This window comes from Saccostrea echinata, unplaced genomic scaffold (assembly GCF_033153115.1).
Source record: "Saccostrea echinata isolate AGI-Se365-2 ecotype Australia unplaced genomic scaffold, CSIRO_AGI_Sech_v1 ptg000030l, whole genome shotgun sequence".
Lineage (NCBI taxonomy): Eukaryota > Metazoa > Mollusca > Bivalvia > Ostreida > Ostreidae > Saccostrea > Saccostrea echinata.
The window spans coordinates 18444131-18466513 of record NW_026889779.1 but is presented as its reverse complement, the minus strand read 5'-3'; the positions used below and the strand labels follow the sequence as shown (position 1 = coordinate 18466513).

Genomic DNA, 22383 nt, shown 5'->3' with positions numbered 1-22383 from the left:
AAAAATATAGTCCGTGCTAGATTTCAAACTCAGTTTACCATTTCTATTTATAGTTGTACAATTGTGATGAGGAAAGAAAAATATCATCTTTTAAATCTCTTACATCTAAATATATAAAACATATAAGCAAATATACTTTGAATATTTCATCTAGTCAGAAACCAGACAAGAATCCCTCCTTAAGAACAATGATGTCATAAAGATTTATTGTTTTTCCGCTCCATCGGACTTTGGAGTGTCAAATAATCGGGGTTTGGTGCAGACCGTCGGACGTTGGAGTCCCATAGCACTTTGGAGTCCCACATACATATTTTACTTCCAGGTCAATATCACTATTCAGCTACATGAAATATTTTTTTTCTTAAATGAGATGATTTCTCTGGTATATGTATCTGTAAACACATAATGTACTGTCAGAATCCGATGTTCCAGCCCAGAGAAGGTGACTTCTGTTGTCATAGCCCAAAGCCTGAGTTGCATTTATCCTGCATTGTATGTTGAACAACATCATTAGAAAGTTACCCTCTTTGTCAATCATCTGAACTGTGTTCCTTATAGCATCAGACACCAGAATGTGTGATAGCCCATCCACACAGATTCCTTGAGGTGATAGTTGTGATTTTGGTGTTGGTCCTGTGTAGTAGAAGCGATGTCTCCCCCCACGATCTGTCACTACTACAGCATAGTGGTATAAATCTAACACTATTATATCTCCATTAAGGTTCTCTGTGATATATTTGGGAAATTTAAATAGTTTATGACCCGTGTTATCGTGATGTATGGCCTGGATTTGTTGTCCTGTGCTGTTATACCGCATCACTTTGGCATCCGTATAAGTAGGGTTATCTCTTTCATATCTCCTCATCCCAATCAAGAGATCTGCATTGAAGGGAGAGCAGTAGACACACCTTGCTCCCCATGGTTCTGTGCTCTTCACAAGTGTATTTAGTGTTTTGTTGTCTGTAGATAATTTGTTGATGTTATAATACTTGTATATATAAATTAGATTCCCCTCAGGAGTCACAGAGTGTCCTCCAGTACGACCAACTGTATCTGTCAAAATGTGCATACGGGTACCTTTTCTGTTTTTTAATATTATCTGTCCATTTCGATCACTAATCCATACCATGTCATTTGTCACACAGGAAATGTGAAAAACCTCTCCTACACCTTCTACTATTAAATATTTCTGAAAAACACCGGGTGATAACTTCATTGTCAATAGGTGCTCATTTCGTACTTTTCTTTTTCCTGTGGCTATGGACTGGATCTCTACTAGTAACTTCATTTCATCTACCATGTTGATTTCACTATTCACTGAGAAGGAAAAATATCAGAAATGTTCTTAACCCTCGGGATCGGGGTTTTCTTTAGATATAAAAGGAGTTGTACCGGCTTGTCAAACAATTGTTCTAATTTGTGTATAAACGTTTCTGTTTTGGTAGTGTTTCTTTTTGGTTCTTGTAAACTATATTTCAATGAGAGTTTTAATATACTGATATCATTCATTACTGAATCTGTCAGATTCTTCAACCTCCTACTTCTTTTTGTAATTCTTTGCTTGAGGTCAGCTAATTTTGACTGCACACCTTTTTTGAAATCAGATTTTATACTTTCAAGAATAGCTTGATTGTTTGGGATAAGTCAGATCTGATCTGAATGATTTTGTCTTTGTGTTTTTGTCTGCATATTTTATAAGCTGAGAAAATATCCAGAATTTCGTGTTTTCTGTGTTTATCACACTCGACACAGAATGGAAATTCACATAAGAAACACCAGCTTTCTAAACACTTGTTTTGGTGCCTGTCACAAGACTCTGGTATCATGGAATCGTCATACTTTAAACGGCCATTCACTACATCGTGGTATTTGGTGTCAAGGTCTATTACATGTGTCTCTTTGCAACGAACATAGAGATCATAGAGAGGTTTTACAGTGGAATTCGAATTTTGCCCTGCAATAAGAACACTCTGTATATCGGAAAGCTTTTCTATTTATGATTTACTGTAAAATGTGCTCCTGTTTTATTGAGTTAAGGAATTTTTCTGTTGAATTAAGTTGCAATCTGAAAATATATAAAAATCAGAATTTAATTTTTTTTACCTTAAGTTTTCCTGGCTAGTTTTACAGACAAGTACTTTGAAGTTGATATTAAAAAGATGCTGGAGTTCCTTATTGACAACATTTATGTAGTTTTTGGAGACAAATCTTCTAACAAACTTCGGAGACCAAGTTTTCCAACAAACTGTTATAATCTCGCTGGACACTCATTGCACTACTTTTTAGCGATCTGTTTTTATATTCCTATAAAGCAGAATTTATTCAAAAACTTTTACATGAGAAGAAGAAAACACTTGCCGTAGCCTTCAACTCGACGACGTTTTATCAATTAACAATAGATTTTTCCATTTATACTCAATTCATCATAGTGAGCTTGAAATATAAGACGCTACAGAGTCTGCCACTTCTGTTTCAAATTTTGATATTTTACTGATTATAGACGATAAAGGCAAACTTCAACTAAATTGTATGACAAACGAGATTATATGACTTTTCCATAGTCAACTCTCCTTATTTATATAAGAAATAAGGTATCATTTTTAAACATCTATCGGGATATAAATACGGGTTGGTCACGAGATCAAATTCCATAAAGCCCGAAGGGCTTTATGGTAAATTTGATCTCGTACCAACCCGTATTTATATCCGATTGATGTTTAAAAATGATACATTATTACTTATATTTACATTTATGACTTATTCATATTTTATATTTTCCTGATTATAATCTTTAACGCGTGAAATGTTTTATTTTTCAAACTCAACGGCACGCATTTGACCCATTGTTTGCGCGTCGACCCTTTATGACGTCACTGAGAAATTACGTCGAACGTTTATGACGCGAGGAACCTGTGTTTATACGGCTATAGATACGCGTTGCTTTCAATAGCGTTATATAAAAACATTTGCAAATGTAAAATATAGTAATATTTCCCTGTCACCTGGATATGGTGTCTCTGTTTTCCAACTTATTCGCTGCTCAAGAACATGCTTTGATTTTCAAATTTTTAATTTATGAACCAGGGCAGGTTATAGCTACTCAAAGATAAGTTCATGTTATAGTGGTTTCAACAAAAAGTCAGCATTTCAATCGTAAATTCTAAGGTCCTTATAATGACCTTATTAGCAAATATAACCTATCTCTGGGTCGACTTGTTTCATACCAATTGTTAGACCTTTGTTTTTTAACTAAATGTGACTACGGAATGTTCCTCCTACTTGATCAATGCACAATGTGACGGGTCATCAGGGGATGCTTACTTCTTCAAGGCATCTGATCCCACCTCTGGAATTTCCAAGGGTCCGTGTTTATGCTATTTTCGCAAATTTGTATTGTTTGAAGTTTTTATGAGATCACTTTCCGTTATTTAATCTCAAGTATATTATGCAATTATTTATAACATCATGATGAAACTTTTGAAAAACAATCATCCACTTGATTAAACTCATGAAAATAATGTAATATACACTGGTCCAAATACCGTTTCGGACTTTATTACCAAAATAACCAAATTTAATTATTTCAGATTCAGACACACATCCTATCGATAATATTTACAATCATATATACATTTACATTCACACACTGGTCAAATTGCCACCAAGCATACTTCATCGTATATAATATGATAATACAGTAGTTTTTAAGTAATTCATATATTACTTAAAAACGATGTTTTTGTGGCATTAGCTAAGTACAAACATATACCTAAAGTTCATTCAACATTCTGGATTCGGTTGTATCAACGGTTTAAATGGGATATTAAACCTAATCAAAGAAACACATGGAGACAACGAACAGTATTCAAGCTCAAAAGTCCATTCAAACAATAAAAATCAGGAGCAGAGCAAACACTGATCTCTAACACTAACCCTCCCGGACCTCTAAAATATCAGAGGTGGGATCAGGTGTCAAATTTAAATTCCTAATGATTCAATAGTTAATAAATGTATAAAAACGTGTTGTACAAAGCATTTATTAGGGTCATTAGATAATGTATCATTAAAGATTTACGAATTCCTTAGATCTTCTTTATCCTTTAAGAATCTCCAATAATTGCTTTTTAGCTCACCTGAGCTGAAAGCTCAAGTGAGTTTTTCTGATCACCCGTTGTCCGTCCGTCCGTCTGTAAACTACACATTTTCAACTTCTCAAGAACCACTGGCCAATTTTAAAAAACTTGGTACAAAGTGCCCTTGGGTGAAGGGGAGTTTAAATTCTTAAAATAAAGGGCCAAGTCTCCTTACAAGGGGAGATAATCAAGAAAAGACAAAAATAGAGTGGGGTCATTAAAAAATCTTCTCAAGAACCACTGGGCCAAAAAAGCTGAAACTTATGTGGAAGCATCCCGGGATAGTGTAGATTCTAAATTGTTCAAATCATGACCCCCGGGGATAGGGCGGGGCCATAATAGGAAATCCAAGTTTTACATTGAAATATATAGGAAAAATCTTTAAAAATCTTCTTGAGAACAACTAGGCCAGAAAAGCTGAAACTTATATGGAAGCATCCTGGGGTAGTAAAGATTCTAAATTGTTCAGAAAAGCTGAAACTTATAAGGAAGCATCCTGGGGTAGTGTAGATTCTAAATTGTTCAAATCATGACCCCCGGGGGTAAAGCGGGGCCACAATAGGGAATCCAAGTTTTACATTGACATATATAAAAAACATCTTTAAAAATCTTCTTCTCAAGAGCCACTGGGCCAGAAAAGCTGAAACTTATATGGAAGCATCCTGGGGTAATGTAGATTCTTTATTGTTCAAAAAAGGACCCCGGGGGGGGGGGGGGGGGTAGGATGGGGTCACAATAGGGAATCCAAGATTTACATTGAAATATATAGGAAAAATCTTTAAAAATCTTCTTCTCAAGAACAACTAGGCCAGAAAAGCTGAAACTTATATGGAAGCATTCTCAAGTAGTGTAGATTCTAAATTGTTCAAATCATGACCCCCGGGGGTAGGGCGGAGCCACAATAGGAAATCCAAGTTTTACATTGAAATATATAGGAAAAATCTTTTAAAATCTTCTTCTCAAGAACCACTGGGCCAGAAAAGCTGAAACTTATGTGGAAGCATCCTGGGGAAATGTAGATTCTAAATTGTTCAAATCATAACCCCTGGGGGTAGTGCAGGGCCACAATAGGTATTACAAGGGGAAATCTGGTAAAGGACATGTCCAAAGTTACTCAGGTGAGCGATGTGGCCCATGGGCCTCTTGTTATACTTCCAGGGCGTTTGTTTTTATGCTTGCATTAGAATTGTCATGACATGAATAGAAAAATGAGAATCACCTAAACTATGGGCCTAGATGTATCCATGACTAAATTAAATAACAATTAGCAAAGCTTAATCAAATGTTTTTTTAAAAAGCATGCAAAATTATGTATATAAGATAAGCCAATTTTTTGATCTACATTTTTCATCACTTTTGTTTTCTAACCAGTTTCTGTGTATGCAAAGGAATTGAGAGCATAATAAAATATCTCCAGATGAGGTAATTTTTCATGAACTGGAAAACATATAGGCGGCCATTAGGGAATGTTTACTTCTCCATGAAACATGATCCCATCTCTGATGTTTTAGAGGCCCGTGCTTGCTCTGCACCTGATTTTTATTGTTTGAATGGACATATGAGTTTGAATACATAGAGGATATTCATTTTTCGTAGTTAAAGATGGAATTCATTTCACGAGTGAGACAGGATGATTTGATATTTTTACGAGTGCGAAACACGAGTGAAAATATATAAAAAAAATCCTGTCTCACGAAACATTAAATTTTCTGTTTATTATATTTTCTTTTATTTTCCCTTTCCCTCTGTCTTTTTCTTCACATAGTGTCATAGGCTGTGGGGTCATAATTGAGCTGTTGAGACATGAATAGCTTAGCGGTTGTGAGATCGAAAACATTGTAACATGGATTTTGGAAAGATATTTGGTAAAAAAATTTTGCAGTTTTAATCTCTATCAAGAGAGTTTAGCTACTATCGGTATCTCTATCTTATGGCAGGCCAGAAATTATTTTTTACTTACTTTGATATCCTTTCACACTGTGACAGAATATCACTTTGGTATCCTTTTACACTGTGACAGAATATCACTTTGGTATCCTTTCACACTTTGACAGAATATCACAGAAAATCACAGTATTTCACTGTTGACAATGTAATAATGTACAATTATGGACTGTTTAGAAGGGAGACATCACCAATTATCATATCTGAGTAGGATGGCAACCCTACTTAGACCTGATAATTGGTGATATGACCCTTTTAAACAGTCCATAATAGTTTTATTATCCTGAAGAATCTAAATTATTTTTTTTCAAAGATCGATATATCATGTTACGTAATGAAATTTTTCCTCACATTCAATTTATTTACCGGTCCCGCATATATATGTTATGTAATTATATGATTTATCTCGCTTAAGACACTTTATTTTTCATCTAAAGGGAGATAACACAGTTGTCACCATGCATGCTCGCTTGCACTATTTCTTCGTCATCTGCAGGGAGACAATACAGTTGTCACCCTGCGAGTGAGGGAGAATCACGAATTGTCTCCCGCACATGACCTGCTCTAAACCAATCAGATTGACTGAATGTATAATTTTGAAGGATAATAATGTTCGTCATCTCCATACTTTATTAGATTCTCAATGTAGCTTCCCTCATATCTCTCATATTTAAGTTTACACTTTCGCATTTTTCTCTTATAGGCTAATTTGTATTCTGTTTTCATCAGATTTACACAAATTAAATTGAAGTCAAACTGACTTGTACTCCGAGTACTTAACTTTACAACTATCACTGACTGAATCATTGTTTGTTGTTTTCTTACCTTTCAGCATTGTGACTTTCATATGAACATGCCTCTAATTATACAACATAAACTTTGGGAGGTATTAAATTCATTTCTTAAATTAATTATTCTCTTAGGAAAGAAGAGTATAAATGAAAATATTTACTTCCTTTTAAATTAACATCTAGCATAGCTGTCTGTCACCATATTTATGTGAAGCAATTGTTCGATAGATTCTTCAGTAAGAAAAAAAATGTATAACACGCAGTGAGTACCTGAAAAATCGACAGTTTGACATAGTTATCTGACAAGACACATGACTGACAAAACTATGGCCCTTCCCCCAGTAATTGATATTTAGAATAAATAATTTGATGTCAAAGAAAAATTAATAAGAAGAGACTTGAAGTCTTAGATATTCTATGTTTTTGATTCCTCCCTTGTATATTGTATAGCGTAGGGTGGTCAAAATGTAAGACAACAGAGAGATCGTGATAAACTTTAAAAATCACATGAAAAAAGAATAAATAAAAAAATATTTAAATTCATTGTTTTATAAGTATATGCCATATATTTAACTAAATATATACGCACGATTAGCTGTCAAAAAATTACTAAAAAGTCATCAAAATCTGAAAGACGTCCCTGATTTGCATGGGTTCTTCTATTTAGCTGTTTTAATATCTCGAAGACAATCATTGATGTAGCTATTACCGACAGAAGCAGGGTAATTGTCCGCTCACTGAATGAACTCAAGCTTTTTAAATCAACTAGTGTCTTGCTTTGTGTTTGTTTTAATTTAAACTATCTTGACTTGCATTCACCATTGAAAATATTTCAAAGTGGCAAATATCAAATTTCCATGTATGAAGAGCAGTACGGAATTTAAATGTACATTACAACCAGGTCTATTTTATGCCCTACTCCGATTCTAAATGCTGGGTTATATATATACCATCGTTCGTCCGTTCGTTTTTTTTTTTTTTTTTTGGTTAATTTTTGTGTATTTCCACACGCTTGTCTTTGTTCGATTTTGTTCGATAGCTGTCATAAACTTACAAAATAAAGTCGACAAAGTAATTTCATACCAATAGTTTGGCCTTTGTTTTTATATTGAATTTGACTACGGAATGCTTTGTGTACCTGATCAATACATAAGGCTCACGGCGGGTGTCACCGGTCGACAGGGGATGCTTACACCTCCTGGGCACCTGATCCCACCTCTGGCGTTCTGCGTTTTCTTAAGTCCTGTCCACAGATTTGTATTGTGTGTAATTTTTTTTATATCGATCGATATCTTCACTTTTTCATTTTATATATTTTGTACGATTCTTAATGGGGATTGACTTGATTTGCGAAAAGCTTACTTTTAACGAGGAACGAGTTGGATGACATCCATGCATATCAACTTATTTGTTAGTAGCTTGCCTTGAATTAAAAATTGATCGTGCTCAGAGCATGTTCTTGGGTATCGAATCAGTTGGGAGACAAACACCATGTACATTATTGTAGATGTTGGAAAATTGCAAATAATTGTTTGTCATTCAGTCTAGTTTTTAGTTGGCCATTATCCTCTATATTTAGTGAAATGCATGGAATTTGAAACAGTGTTGTAAATTTGCAACCTAAATTCAATTTTATAGCAAAATGTCCCAAAGTTCCCTTAGTAGGCTGAGAATAAAATCAACCTATTTCGTGGGAGCTACCCTCTTCTTGTCTGTATAAATTAAGTTACTCTGAAAATCACAAGGCAGATATGGACACCCCATCCCTTCATGACTCTTCATTATTTTCATATTTCCTTATAGATCATGGTTTGAATATTGTGATTTTGAATTTTTTTTCTAGTGCTTACCAAAGCACTGAAGTGCTTTGAGAAAAAAGTAGTAAAATATTGTCGAAGTTAACTTTACCTTTTCTAGACGTACAACAAAAATCCTTAGCTGACTCTAGGTTTGGAAAGTCTTTGAGTCTTACCTCACGACTTTAGCAGCACTTTCCAGATATTATACAATGCAAGCTTTCGATCTGTACAAATATATTTCGTTTTAAAGTATTCGGCTTAGTGTTGTTCTTTTGTATTACTGTTGTGAAGAATGATAGAGAAAAAGGTTGATGGGGATATATAATAGCTGACTGTCTTCAATAAAAGATATAATTGGTGAAAATAGATCAGCATACCAGTTTAACAAAGTTTAAATCCATATGAAGCACAAACATTATTCAAGGTATTTACTTCTTAACCCCCCCCCCCCACCTTTTACGTATCTTTTTACATGCCGTCTTATCCAATTATTGTTACATAACATGATCAATTCTCAAGTTATTTGTTAACAGTTATTACGTCATCGGTCAAAGATTTTAATACAATGAAATATATGGAGATAACGAACAGAATTCAAATTCAGAAGTCCGTTCAAACAATACAAATCAGAAGCAGGGCAAACACGGACCTCTAAAACATCAAAGGTGGGATCAGGTGCCATGGAGGAGTTAGCACCCCCTGCCGACCGGTCATACCCGCCGTGTGCTCCTTGTCCTGATCGGTAAATAACGGAAAAACCCGTCGACAATTCAGTGTATATATAATGGCCTAACTATTAGTATAAAAGACGTCAGTATGTATTTGACTCAGTGATAGATTGTATTTGCTGACAAGGTCATTGTATCGACCATAGAAAAGTGGCAGATACCGCATAACAAAATAAAAACATTTTATTTCTGTTAATATTTGCATGTTTCAATTCATTTTCAAAAGTTTGATTACATCTCTAAATACCAATATTAAGAAAATTTGTGTTCTAAAATTCACGTCATTTCGCCTACTATGACGTCATATTGTATAACTGACTTAGTCAAGTCAGAATATCTGAGCGTTCCCTTCAGGTCAATATCTAGTAAATGAAAGGATCCTACAGATTTCTCTAATTTGAGAAATAAATTCCTTTTATGATGCTTTATAACTATAGCTTGGTCAAATAAGGTGTATTGGGGCATAATTTGTAGGAAACAAGACGAAAAAATCATATTTTAAATTGTCATTTTCAATGAAAAATTAAGAAAGGTCAGTCATGAACAGGGGAGTTTTTTTCCATATCAGACATAGGAAATGTATCCAGATTGTTTGCAGTCTCTCAGAAAACGGTAATTGTATGTTCTTAACCTCTTCTTTAGAATAATGTAAAATTGAATATTGGTATCAGGATTATTTTTCAGTTGATTTCAAATTGAATGTCAGGAAAATATTTTTCTACATAATGTTACTAAAACCGTAAAGTACATGGAAAAAGAAAGTTTAAATTGGTTATGACGTAATTTTTGATTTAGCACCAAAAAGTCTAAAGACATTTACTAGATCTTGACCTTAACACACCTGTCTACCACGGTCCTATAAAAGCGGGAGCATTTCAAAGTCTTGTTTTTTCAATATCGTACTGAATACAATTACTTTCATTCCAGAGAAATTAAACAAAGTAACGTTTTAATTCAATTATTCAAGAATAATTACACATTTTTAGGCTTAAAATCACAGTAATACCACATAAATTTTACAAAAAAGTTCTTATAATTTGCATGTGGTATGAAATAAGAGACTTTATTGTGGCACTTTCCCCGTCATGACACCTTGAGTTTGCAGTGACTTGACGTCATTTTCCATTATGACGTCACATATTGTAATTAAGTGAAACCACAATGTGCACTGACTTTGATACTCTTTGGGAAGCCTTAACTTACCGGCCTACTTTCAGATTATTTTCACTTGTCATTGACCGTTCACGGTAGCTCAGTCGGTAGAGCGTTAGCTCCGTGGTCGGGAGGTCGTGAGTTCGAATCTCGGCCGCGACTGACCTAAGTCAATAAAAAATGGGTTCCTTCGCCATGCGATCGGCATTTTAAAGTGAAAGTTGTGGGTCCTTCGGATGAGACATTAAAAACCGAGGTCCCGTTCACGACAGGCGTTGGCACGATAAAGATCCCTCACTGCTCAATGGCCCCGAGTGCCGAGTAAAGGTCAAAATTTGAAGCCCTTCACCGGTAAATGGTGACACCTCTATATGAGTGAAAAATTGTCGAATGGGACGTAAAACAACATACAATCAATCAATCACTTGTCATTGAGTAATTAATAATCCTTTTTCTGTATGTATCTGTGATTTCTGTTATCATAGCCCAGCCCCCGTGATGTTGTTATCCTGTTTTGTCTAGTTAAAATCAGTGCTAAGAAATGACCATCTTTGTCAAACATCTGAACTATTTTGCTTATATCATCAGTTACCAGGATGTGAGACAACACGTCTACACAGATTCCTTGTGGTGATATTCGTGATCCCGATGAATGACATGTGTACGAGAATCGATATCCTCCTCCACGCTCTGTCACCACTACACCATTCTGCAAGTCAGACACAATAATATCTCCATTATGGTTCTCAGTGATGTACGCAAGAAATTTATACAGTTTCTTTCCCGTATTATTGTGTTGAATGACCTGAATTTCTTGTCCTGTACTGCTAAACCGCATTACCTTGGCCTCTGTGTACCCATGTTTACCCTTTTTATACCTCAACATTCCGACAAATATATCTGCACTGAGGGGAGAGCGGTAGACACACTCTGCTTTCCATGCCTCTGTTTTCTTTATTTTATTTTTTCTGTCCTTTTTTACTTGTAGAATTTGTTGATGTTATGATCCCCATCTATATAAATCAGATTCCCATCTCTAGACACGGAGTGTCTTCCAGTGCAACTTATTGTATTTGTCACAATGTAAATAGGGTCACATGCTCTGTTTGTCAAGATTATTTGTCCACTTTGATCACTGATCCATACGATGTCTGTTGTCTCACAGGAAATGTGACGAACCTCATTAACTTCTTCCACTGAAAATGATTTCTTCAATACAGGTGTATGCATCAATTCCAGCAACTGCTCCTCTTTTACTTTCCTTTTTTCTGTCGCAGTGGTTTGGATTTCACCTAGTAACTTCACTACATCCTTCATGTTGATTTCACTATTCAGGGAGAATGAAAATGTGTCAGGAATGTCCTTAATCCTTGGAATAGGGGTTTTCTTTACATATAAAAGGAATGGTACCGGCTTTTCTAAACACTGTTCTAATTTGTATATAAACATTTCTGTGTGGTAAATGTTTCTTTTTAGTTCTTGTAATCTGTTTATCAGCCTCAACTTTAATCCACTTATATAATTCATTTCTAAACTAGACAGATCCTTCAATCTACAAGTTCTTTTTATAATGCTTTGCTGGAGGCCAGATATTCCTGATCGAAAAATGTTTTTGACATCGGATTTGATTATTGCTAGGATAGCCTGGTTTTTGTGGAGAACATTAGATCTGATCTATACAATTTTATCTTTGTGTAGTTGTCTGCGTATATTATAGATGTTGACAATATCCAAAATATTATGACTCCGATGTTCACCACACTCAGCGTAGGTTGGAAAGTCACAGGACAAACACCATTTATTTAGGTCCCTGCCTTCATGCACGTTACAGGGCTCTGGTATCACGAAGTCGCCATACTTTAAACGGTCAATGACTACATCGTGGTTTTTTGTGTCGAGGTCTATCACTTGCTTCTCCTTACTAAGAACACATAGGTCTCGTTTATATATTCTGCAGTAGAATTCTCGGTGCCCCTTACACTGAGAGCACCGTGGAACCTTTAAATGTGTGTAAACATCTGTATCCAGGATTTACTGCAAAATATGCTCCTGGTTTATGGAGTTTCTATTTTTTCTCTTTAATTAAGTTGTAATCTAGATATGAAAATTAAGATTAGTTTTTCTTCATTACGAACAGATGATACAATTTTTTTATTAAAAAATTCACAATAATGCCCGATAAAGTGATAATAAATTGTATAGATTTTTATGGATAATTGCAGAAAAGTAGAAATTCTAACTTCATAGAAAGTTTACGAATTCTTTACAAAATATTTGTATTTTCATCATTTACAACCAAACAAGGTCCAAAAATATATACCAATCCAGGCATTCATTTTTGTTTGTATTATTTGTCCTTAAAAGGTTTCATATCAGATTGTAGGTGAAATATTTTGGTAAAAATCAAATATGTTATGTGAATATCAATCATATTATCATAAAACAATGATTCATACTTTTAAAAAAAGGAATGATGTAATAGGCACTGGTCAGAATATTAAATATTAGTACATGGAAATAAAATATCTTGAAAATTAAAAAAAAAAAAATAAAGGTACATGGGCTCAAATGGAATCACTTTTGGATTATTTTATAGACTGCTTAAATTCATGCATACTAATTGATCTATGTATGACCAGATACTCTATTGAGAGAGTGTTTGTTTAAAAATTAAGAAGACCGAGATTTGCTTGAAAGGTCCGTCTAAGTTTTAGCTCACCTGTACAAAAGATTTTTAAAAAAACTTCTTTGATCGGAATTGTTATCTGTTGTCGTTGGCGTTCTAAACTTTGCAATTATTTTATCTTGCGTGTGTACAGGGAAAAAATCTCAAAAACAGCACTAAGCTATGTTAAAGACCGAAGTGGAAAAAGTGATCTTTGAACCTTATTAATATGTATTATTTTTAAGACTCTTTATAAAAAAGTAGCTGTATACATGTAGGAAAGGTAATATAGATATCCATAATGGATAGGTCTGTGCCGTATATCGCATTTATCAGCTGCGTGTCACGTGACTGGTATAAAAATAAATTGTAAAGTTAAGGGAGCCGACTGGGGTTTTATTGTGTGAAAACTACTGTAGAAAAACTCTTGAATTTTTTTACCATATGTTACCTTACATTGACCTCAGTATACATGCCAAGTTTAGTAAAAATCTACCGTCTGGTTATTTCTTAGTGACCATCTCAAAATACAGGTACATTTACTATATAGGATTCTATAGGGAAATACCACTTTTTCGCACTTCTGAGCAAATTATACAAATGCTACTATAGACTTTTGCTCAAATTATATTATTCATGAATAATACTATATTGTACATTTTATGCAAGAAACACTAAATTCTACGGTCTGGTTTCCAGAGGGGGCATCTCAAAATGTCATATTTCATGATATTTTCCTGTTTTTATGGAGTACTACAAAACATATGTATGTAAAGAAACAGCGTTCATTGAAATAAATCCAATGCATAATCTCTTATAAACCTAGGATCATAAAACAGATGAAGACTAAAGTCAAACTTCCATCATCTCTATAGTGCCTTTAAAACTGGGATCTAAAACTAAAAGTTTGTAGATAAAAAGTACTCTAATAAAGCCATCTGTAATAAAATAATTTTTTTCTAGACTATCTGACCTCTACATCATTTTAGGGCAATTGATAGCTTTTGACTTAAGGTATGTCACTCGTCAGCTTTTTAGAAAAGTTCAGTCAGAACCTCTAACTTCAAAACTTTTAATAACAATTCAATTTTTATAACACATTTAAATTAAACAATGTAAATTATTCAACATTCAATTACAAAACTGCTCACAAAAATAAAGAAGAAAGATTTATGAGGGACTATTTCTTTTGGCGGGAGGATATTTAGAAGAAAATTCTTCAAATCTACACATTTGTTAAATTTAATATCTTGGAACTTTAGTCCCTTTTACTCAGAGAATATTTTCCGTTATGATACGCTAGGAATATCAAGTCAAGATAAAATCTATACCGTTTTTTCCAGAATATCGCATATTTTGACCAATCAAAATTAATCATCAGTAAGTAATTTCAAAAGGACAAGGTATGGTAATGGCCGAATCTGGCCCCTTATTTGATGTAAAAATCAGAACAGTTAAAATTGTGATAGTTTGTAGTTAGAAACTTAAAGTGAGGCTTGTTTTAAAACCAGCATTTATTGTGATTTAAAGCTTACATGGAGCCCACAAGAGGGTACAGAAGTAAAACATTTTCCCGAATTTCCTCCAGTCTGTTGAAATTTGTCAAATTTGAGATACTTTCCACTTCGGGAAGCATAGAGCACGAGCTTGACTATCAAAGATTTTTATACATAAGATGCATCTGATACTAGTCTATGAAATATATAAATTTGGTAGAAAGGTAAGCTTGTGCTTTATGTTTTCTGAAACAAAATATGCTGTAAAACCGATAACAATTTGCATAAAATGAGAAAATCCGGAAAATAACATATTTTCTGACCTTCCTGTGACCTCTGTGTATCCAATAACTTAGAACCAATACTCATTTTGTGGCAGGGGTGACAACAGGTTTTTATTGATAAACTATTGCATCATTCTAAAAGACAATCCAAAACAGGAGCCAAATATGGTCTTAGCCTGTCTTGTCCTTTACATCACTGACCACAACTTTTTATATGAGTATGAGATGTGAGATGAGATGTTATATGAGATGTTATATGAGTACTTATCTAAAATATACTTTTTAAAAAATCCTTGATATAACTAATTTCACCAGTGACAAACCTTAAATGATCCTGATATCTCAGACCAGTGGAGTTTAAAATCCACCTCTGAGCTGAACGTGATTGTATCGTGCACGGCAGAGATTCTCCTACTTTTATAAAGTCAGTAACTATTCACCAACGCTGGAAAAATCACACAGTTCTCGCAAAGAAAACGATTATCATTGCAAATTCATGTTTGTCTTTTTTTACGAGCAGGCAGCATATTAAATATTAAAGGCTGTCATACGCTTCCAAAATAAAGTCAGTAAGATCAGGAAGTCAACGTAATTACGAGCATAGATGCCTCTGTAAAGTTGTTTTACATTTCTATGGCAGAGTTAATAGTCAAGTAATTGTAGCCATTGCCAGACAAAAAAAAGGATACTGAATGGATGATCAATCACCCAGTTTATTGATTTTTGTTTATTTCTTTTTTATCCAATCTCTACCTGTATTCATATTTCATATTGACAAACATCAAATTTCCGCGTACGAAGCACAGTATTGGATTCAAATATACAATAATTGCAAGCTTTTACCTGGATCATCAACGAACGAATCAGGGTTATGTCTTAATCTTCAAGATAGCTAAAAGAGGAACATTTTATCTACAAGTAAAGTATGAGGAATGAATTTTTAATATAATTTAATGTAAGGAGCAATGACTACAGACTACGGAATTGTGAACATCGGGAGTGTGAAAAAAGAACATATTATCATGCAGTTGTCTTCCTAAAAAATATAAAAACTTTTCACGTTAGTTGTATTTCCAAAGATGGTGTATCAAGGACTTCATTCTAAAACAGTGAAGATAACGAAATGTGTTCGATCTCAAACATTCTACAAATAATACAAATCTTTGTATAGGACATCACACACGGTCCACCGGATATTCCAAGAGGTGGGATCAGGACGAGTAAGCATCCCCTGTTGACCCAGTCACACCCGCCTGAGCACTTTGCATTGATCAGGTAGACGGAATATTCAGATTATGTATTAAAATAAAGGCCTAACAATTGGTACGAAAAACATCAGTCAAAATACGACCCAATGATAGGATAAATTTAACAAGGTCTTTATGACGACCATAGAATTTACGAAATGCTAAATTTAAACGAGATTTTTGGAATCCCTGTAACATAAAATTTTCTGTCAGTAGCCTGCCTTTGCAGCACACTTAAGGCTACAAAAAGGGGGTGGAGCCTAATTTGTACTGGAAAAATTAACTATGACATCATACAAAACTTAAAATTCTTAAAATACCACAAAATGAAATTATTTGCCATTTTAAGCTGTAGGAGACCATCAAACTACATCAAATCTTACTACAACATTCGGTTTTGTCATAAGTTAAATCCCAAATAACAAGGTATAAACGAGTCAGTGATCGCAATGCACTTGTCGATGTGACGTCATTTCGTAAACCTTGACGCAGTTTGTATGCAGTGATAGGCGGATCAAGTAATATTTTCTCAACGCAAAATGTATTCTATAATTAAATAAAGTATTATTTACAGATATTTCATAGGCACTAACGTGGATTCGATGTCTTCTTTACAATTTTATTAATATATTTTCCGTACATTTCCTATTTAATTGATACTGCAGTATATTTGTATGCAAGTACATCGGAGGGTAATGTAAGAGTTTTAATAAATCGATCTAGTGCAAGGGCAGACACACAATGGATCATAGTAAGCTTTTACAAATCAACTGTAGAAGTATTAAGGTATCTGAAAAGTGCTGCGATTCTGATGAAATCTTGAAAATAATTTAATTATATCTATATTCAATGCCGTTTACCAGCAAAAAATACAGCATGCCGTCATACAAATACGATTTTAACAATGAAATAGCAGAATCTATATAGGACCGTAGCACTTTTCAGAAACTACAATGCGTGTTAAAAATATATATATACTAAACTTAGAATTTTAACTTGGTTATGCCCTTGCACTAGTGAAATTCATAGGTGAACTCAATACGGCAAGTAAATGTGCTAAAATCACTTGACTGTCTCATCACGTGACAAGTCTAAATATAAAATCTATTCGTCCTCAATATGTAGTTATTATCCATAATTGCATTTGTCCTATATAAATAATGTACTAAAAATAATCGCCATCCTGATTATGAATACATTTTTAATCACAAAAATTTGTCGATATTTCCATTGCGCACCTTAACTGTACTGCGTTGGTTTAAAAATTGATGGTTCTCAAAGGATGCTGTTAAATATCAAATAACTTGGGAAACACCATACGCAGATGATGAGGGAATATTACTGCATAAAGAAGGAAAGTTGACGATGGAAAAGCTGAATGCAACTCGTTTGTTAAACAAAGTAGTTGTTAATTGGCCTTTGTCGTCTATAGTTAGTCAGTAAAACATTCAAATATGATACATTATGTGGTAGACTTTGTGTTGTCTTTTATTTCAAATTCACTAAGATATACAGAGTCGCCTTTTGAATGGAAATAACTATTGTTAATTAAAAAACCGCCGTCGATATATCTCAATGTCGAGTTGAAAGCCAAAACATGTAGAACTTTATGAATAAATTTTGCTTCATAGGAATATAAAACAGGTCGTCTTAAAAACGAGCATAATTAGTGCCCATCGTAATTCCAACAATTTGTTGGAAGACCTGGTCACCGAAGACTATATAAATGTTGTCAATGAGAAACCCCAGAATCCTTTTAACTTTAGGGTACTTGTGTATAGATTCATGGTGATTTTGAACAAAGTAATTATGTTGATGACCAATCATAACAATCGAAAATTTCTAAGCTCCTTTGTTTGTAGGGATTTTTCTGAAGTTAAGGAATACAGTATAGGTAGGGAAGATTAAACTCGTCTTGTTTGAATGTTAAAAGTATTAATAAGATTTGATTTTGAAGTTAGAAAGTGTACTGTGAGTATAAGTTGGATTTCCAGACGTAGAATTAAAACCAAATTCTTCTAAAGTACAGTTATAACAATGAGCAAACAAACAAAGACGATAGTCTCACGAGCCTTGTCTGCTTAAATGAATTCATATTGATCATGTAGTTTTTGTAACTTTTTTCAACACCTCCGATTTAGTGAAAAACGAAAGGGCAGATTAACGACGAAGGACCTAATTAATTTCTGCAATAGATTTTTTTATTCAAATCTTAATATGAGGTAAAGTGACTTTTGGTGAGTTAAAATCAATAAAAAAAAATCATATGGTCATCGAAGTAGATTTTCAATAGGGAACGTTTCAAAAGTTGGCGATGGAAATCGATAATTACTATAGGAAGTTATGGGAAACTGCCATTGAAAAAAATTCTGCAATAGAATTTTTATTCATATTAAAGGAAAATGTTAAGTAGACAATTTACCAGCAAATTATGCCAAAAAATAAATGGGTCATCGGTTTAGATTTTTCAGGGGGGGGGGGGGAGCATGTCAAACGCAGGTATAGGGCACATTTTGGGGGAAATTTTCAATGAAAAAACCTTGGCCAAATAAATAATTTATTTATAAAATTAACAAATGAATATAAATCGAAATATTTACAATATTTTTGAATTGAGAGGAAACGTTTGAATATCTTTAAAAGAATTAAAAATGTATATTTTTTATCTTTTGAAATACATAATTAAGTCAATTTGATTCAAGGCATATGCGCGGTTTTCTGCGCAGAGGCTCGAAATTTCGAATTAGGTTCATCGTAAGTTATTACAGCAGTTGAGATGAAACTTTTGTCTACAATGTTAGCAACGACCGAGAAAATCTGTCTTGACTACTATTCAGATCTTAAAATCAAGAGTACTGTAGCTTGAGTCTGGTCCATGTGTGAAGCCAAACGAGTTACACGTTTAGTCTATTTAAAGTCAGCAATTCCACATAACAAAATCCTCCAACATGTTCATGTTCTTCTTCACCCTACAACTATAGCCCTGCTGGCCACGTCATTACCGGTGACGTAAATAAAGTTAATAATGAGAAACCTAAATCACTTATTTTATAATGGACAAAATTAAGGGAACCCCGTCATATTTTCATAAGTATTATGAATTCTGTGGAAGATTACGCCAGGCAATGTGTCAAATATGAAAGAGAAGATCTTGTCATTTCGTCAGAATAAATTAAAAGTATCAGGTGGATGTTAAAATCTCACATTAAGTAATTAAATGGCAATCTATCCTTCTGTCTTCAATAATTCAGAAGTGAAAAAAGAAATAGACAGCTTACACGATAAGTATGTACTGGTCCCAGCAAACAAAGCAGGAAACAACATTCTCTTTGTTTGTAAGGCTCATTGTTTTAATTGTAGTTTAGAGGAACTGGGATTTAATTCTGCAAGTGGTAATCCATCTTATACCCATAGTTCCCTTTCTAAGGAAGTTCTTCAAAATCATATGTCAGTTTTAATTATTTTTTGATATCCCCAACAATCAAAATGAATTTTAACTTTTTTTTCAATATATAAAATAGTACTAGTAGATTTACTTACCTTGTCACTGGTCATTTGCAAAATTATTTTGTTTAAAACACTTTGATTGTACACACAAGTACTCTGAAGTTGCTATTAAATAGATGCTTGAGTTTCTGATTGACAATATCTATGTAGTGTTTGGAGATCTGATCTTCCAACAATTTATTGGAATTCCCATGGTACCAATTGCGCCCCCTTATTAGCAGACCTATTTTTGTATTCATATGAAGTGGAATTTATTCAAAATCTTATACATGAGAAGAAGAAAACACTTGCTATGGCCTTCAACTCGACATTGAGATTTATGTACGACGTACTATCAATAAACAATAGTTACATCCAATCATATGTCGACTCAATATATCCCGGTGAACTTGAAATAAAAGATACAAGAGAGTCTGACACATTTGTTTCATATTGGAATATTTTATAAGAAAAGTACGTTAATGGTTACCTATAAACAAAATTTTATGATGAACGTGATGACTTCAACTTTTCTATCGTCATCTTCCCTTACTTTTGTAGCAATATACCCTTATTATCTGCAGATGGGGTTTATGTCTCCCAGTTGATTCGATATGCAAGAGTATGCTATTTCTAAAACGAACTATTTCTAAAACGAGGTAAGCTATTGACAAACAAGTTGATAAAACAATAATATCAACAGTCTTGTTTAAAGTCATCATTTCGCAAGGTTCTATGGTTGATACAAGGACCTTGTCAGCAAATACAATCTATCATTAAGTCAAATGCTGAATGATGTTTTTCATACTGATTGTAAGGCCATTATTTATTATTTACATATTGAATTAATAAAGGTTTTTTCAGTTTTTCCTGATCATGATAATGAACTCACAGCGGGTGTGCAGGAGATGCTTACTCCTCCATGGCACCTGATCCCACCTCTGATGTTTAAGGGATCTGTGTTTGCTCTGCTCCTAATTTGTATTGATTAAATGGACTTTTTTGCTTGATTACTGTTAGATATCTCAGAAAATTTCATCAAAACTATAAACGTTAGGCCTATATAAAATACATGTATATACGTTATTTCACGCTCGCTCAGGCTATATAAAGTATATTGGCCACTTTACTCATTGCACGTTTGCGCACCTTTGACCTTTGTTCTGCAAATCTAAACAACATGCCTATAAACCCTAAAAAGGTTTCACCTCAATCAGATGAGTAGTTTTCAAAATCACTCGTGGACAAAACATAACCAAGAAGAAGAAGAAACATAACTAGAAACCTTGTTCCAGTCATGGCAACAAGGTAAAAACTCAATCTAATAACTCCGCTAAAATGCGTGAACTTGAAACTTGTTTGCACATCTGCAACCTAAACTAAAATTTATAACAAAATCAATATTGAAATACCCTGATGATCCATTACAAGGCTGAGATAAAAATCATGCCAATGGGACTAAAATTGGAATTTCGAAATTTCATGTATCATGTATAAGGCTTGCCTAGTAACAAGAAATATAATTCTTGGCTAAAAGGTTTTATAAGATCCAATGGCAATGAGGCAAGACAAAAGGATACACTAACAGACATTCCAATATAAACAGACTTTAGGTGTAGTAAAAGTCCTCAATCCAATCATAAATGCGCGTTGCAAGAGATATAGCATTATGTAAATTGAAATTTAAAAAAAGCCACCATATCTTTGTAGATCTGCACGTCTATTGATTTATATACATTAAGCGTACCAAAACTAAGATATAATGAATTAATTAAGTTTTCTGTTTTTTTTTTTTTTGGGGGGGGGGAGGGCGGGGGGGGGGGCACATATGATTATTTTTTGTTTTGCTTTCAGTCCCTTCTAGATTTTTTTTCACTCATATTGAAACGCCACCACTTGCCGTTGGAGGGCTACAAATTTAGAACTGTACTCGGCACTTACGGCCTTTGGGCAGTGGGGGATCTTTTTTCTTGCCAGCACCTATTGCAACACAGGATCTCGATTTATACGGTCTCGTCCCAAGAACAGGTCTCCACCTCCCGCAAAAGGATTCGAATCTTACTATATATGACACTTCAAAGTTAAATCATCATTATTAAAAATGGACCAGTGAAATTATTTATTAGTTTTTATATCTAGATATATCTGTACATCATCTACTACCAGATCATAATCACTTAATGAGTTAGTCATGTTGTTTGACTGTGAGATAGTCCTTTCTCTTTATGTATCTATATACATCCACTCTTTTGTTATAATCTCTTATTCCAACCAAGAGAAGGTGATTTTTGTTGTCATAAGCCAGACTTCCTAATACATTTTTCTTGTTTATTTTTGGAAGAGTGATAAGAAGTGACCGACCGTCTTTGTCAATTATTTGAACTGTTTTGCTTTTAGTATCAGACACCAGGATGTGTGACAGTGCGTCAACGCAGATTCCTAGTGGTGATAGTCGTGATCCTGATGTAGGTCCTGTGTAGGAGAAGTGATGACTTCCTCCACGTTCTGTCACCACAATACCACTGATCAAGTCAGAAACAATAACATCTTTATTAGCTTTAGGTTCTCTGTAATATATTGAGGATATGTATATAGTTTCTAACCCGTGTTATTTCGTTCAATGGCCTGAATGTGTTTCCCTATACTATTATACCGCAT

At 34.0% G+C, this 22383-nt stretch overlaps 2 protein-coding genes across 2 annotated transcripts; both read right to left on the bottom strand.

The window, feature by feature from the left end:
- Positions 1–10986: 10986 nt before the first annotated feature.
- LOC133196899 (uncharacterized) lies at positions 10987–11433 on the bottom strand. The gene has a single exon (XM_061332747.1). The coding sequence runs from the start codon at positions 11431–11433 to the stop codon at positions 10987–10989; it is 447 nt and encodes a 148-aa protein (XP_061188731.1).
- Positions 11434–21910: 10477 nt separating this feature from the next.
- On the bottom strand, positions 21911–22383 carry LOC133196898 (uncharacterized). The gene is made up of 2 exons (XM_061332746.1): positions 22379–22383; positions 21911–22292 (listed from the first exon to the last, which is right to left on the bottom strand). The coding sequence occupies exons 1-2, from the start codon at positions 22381–22383 to the stop codon at positions 21911–21913; spliced, it is 387 nt and encodes a 128-aa protein (XP_061188730.1).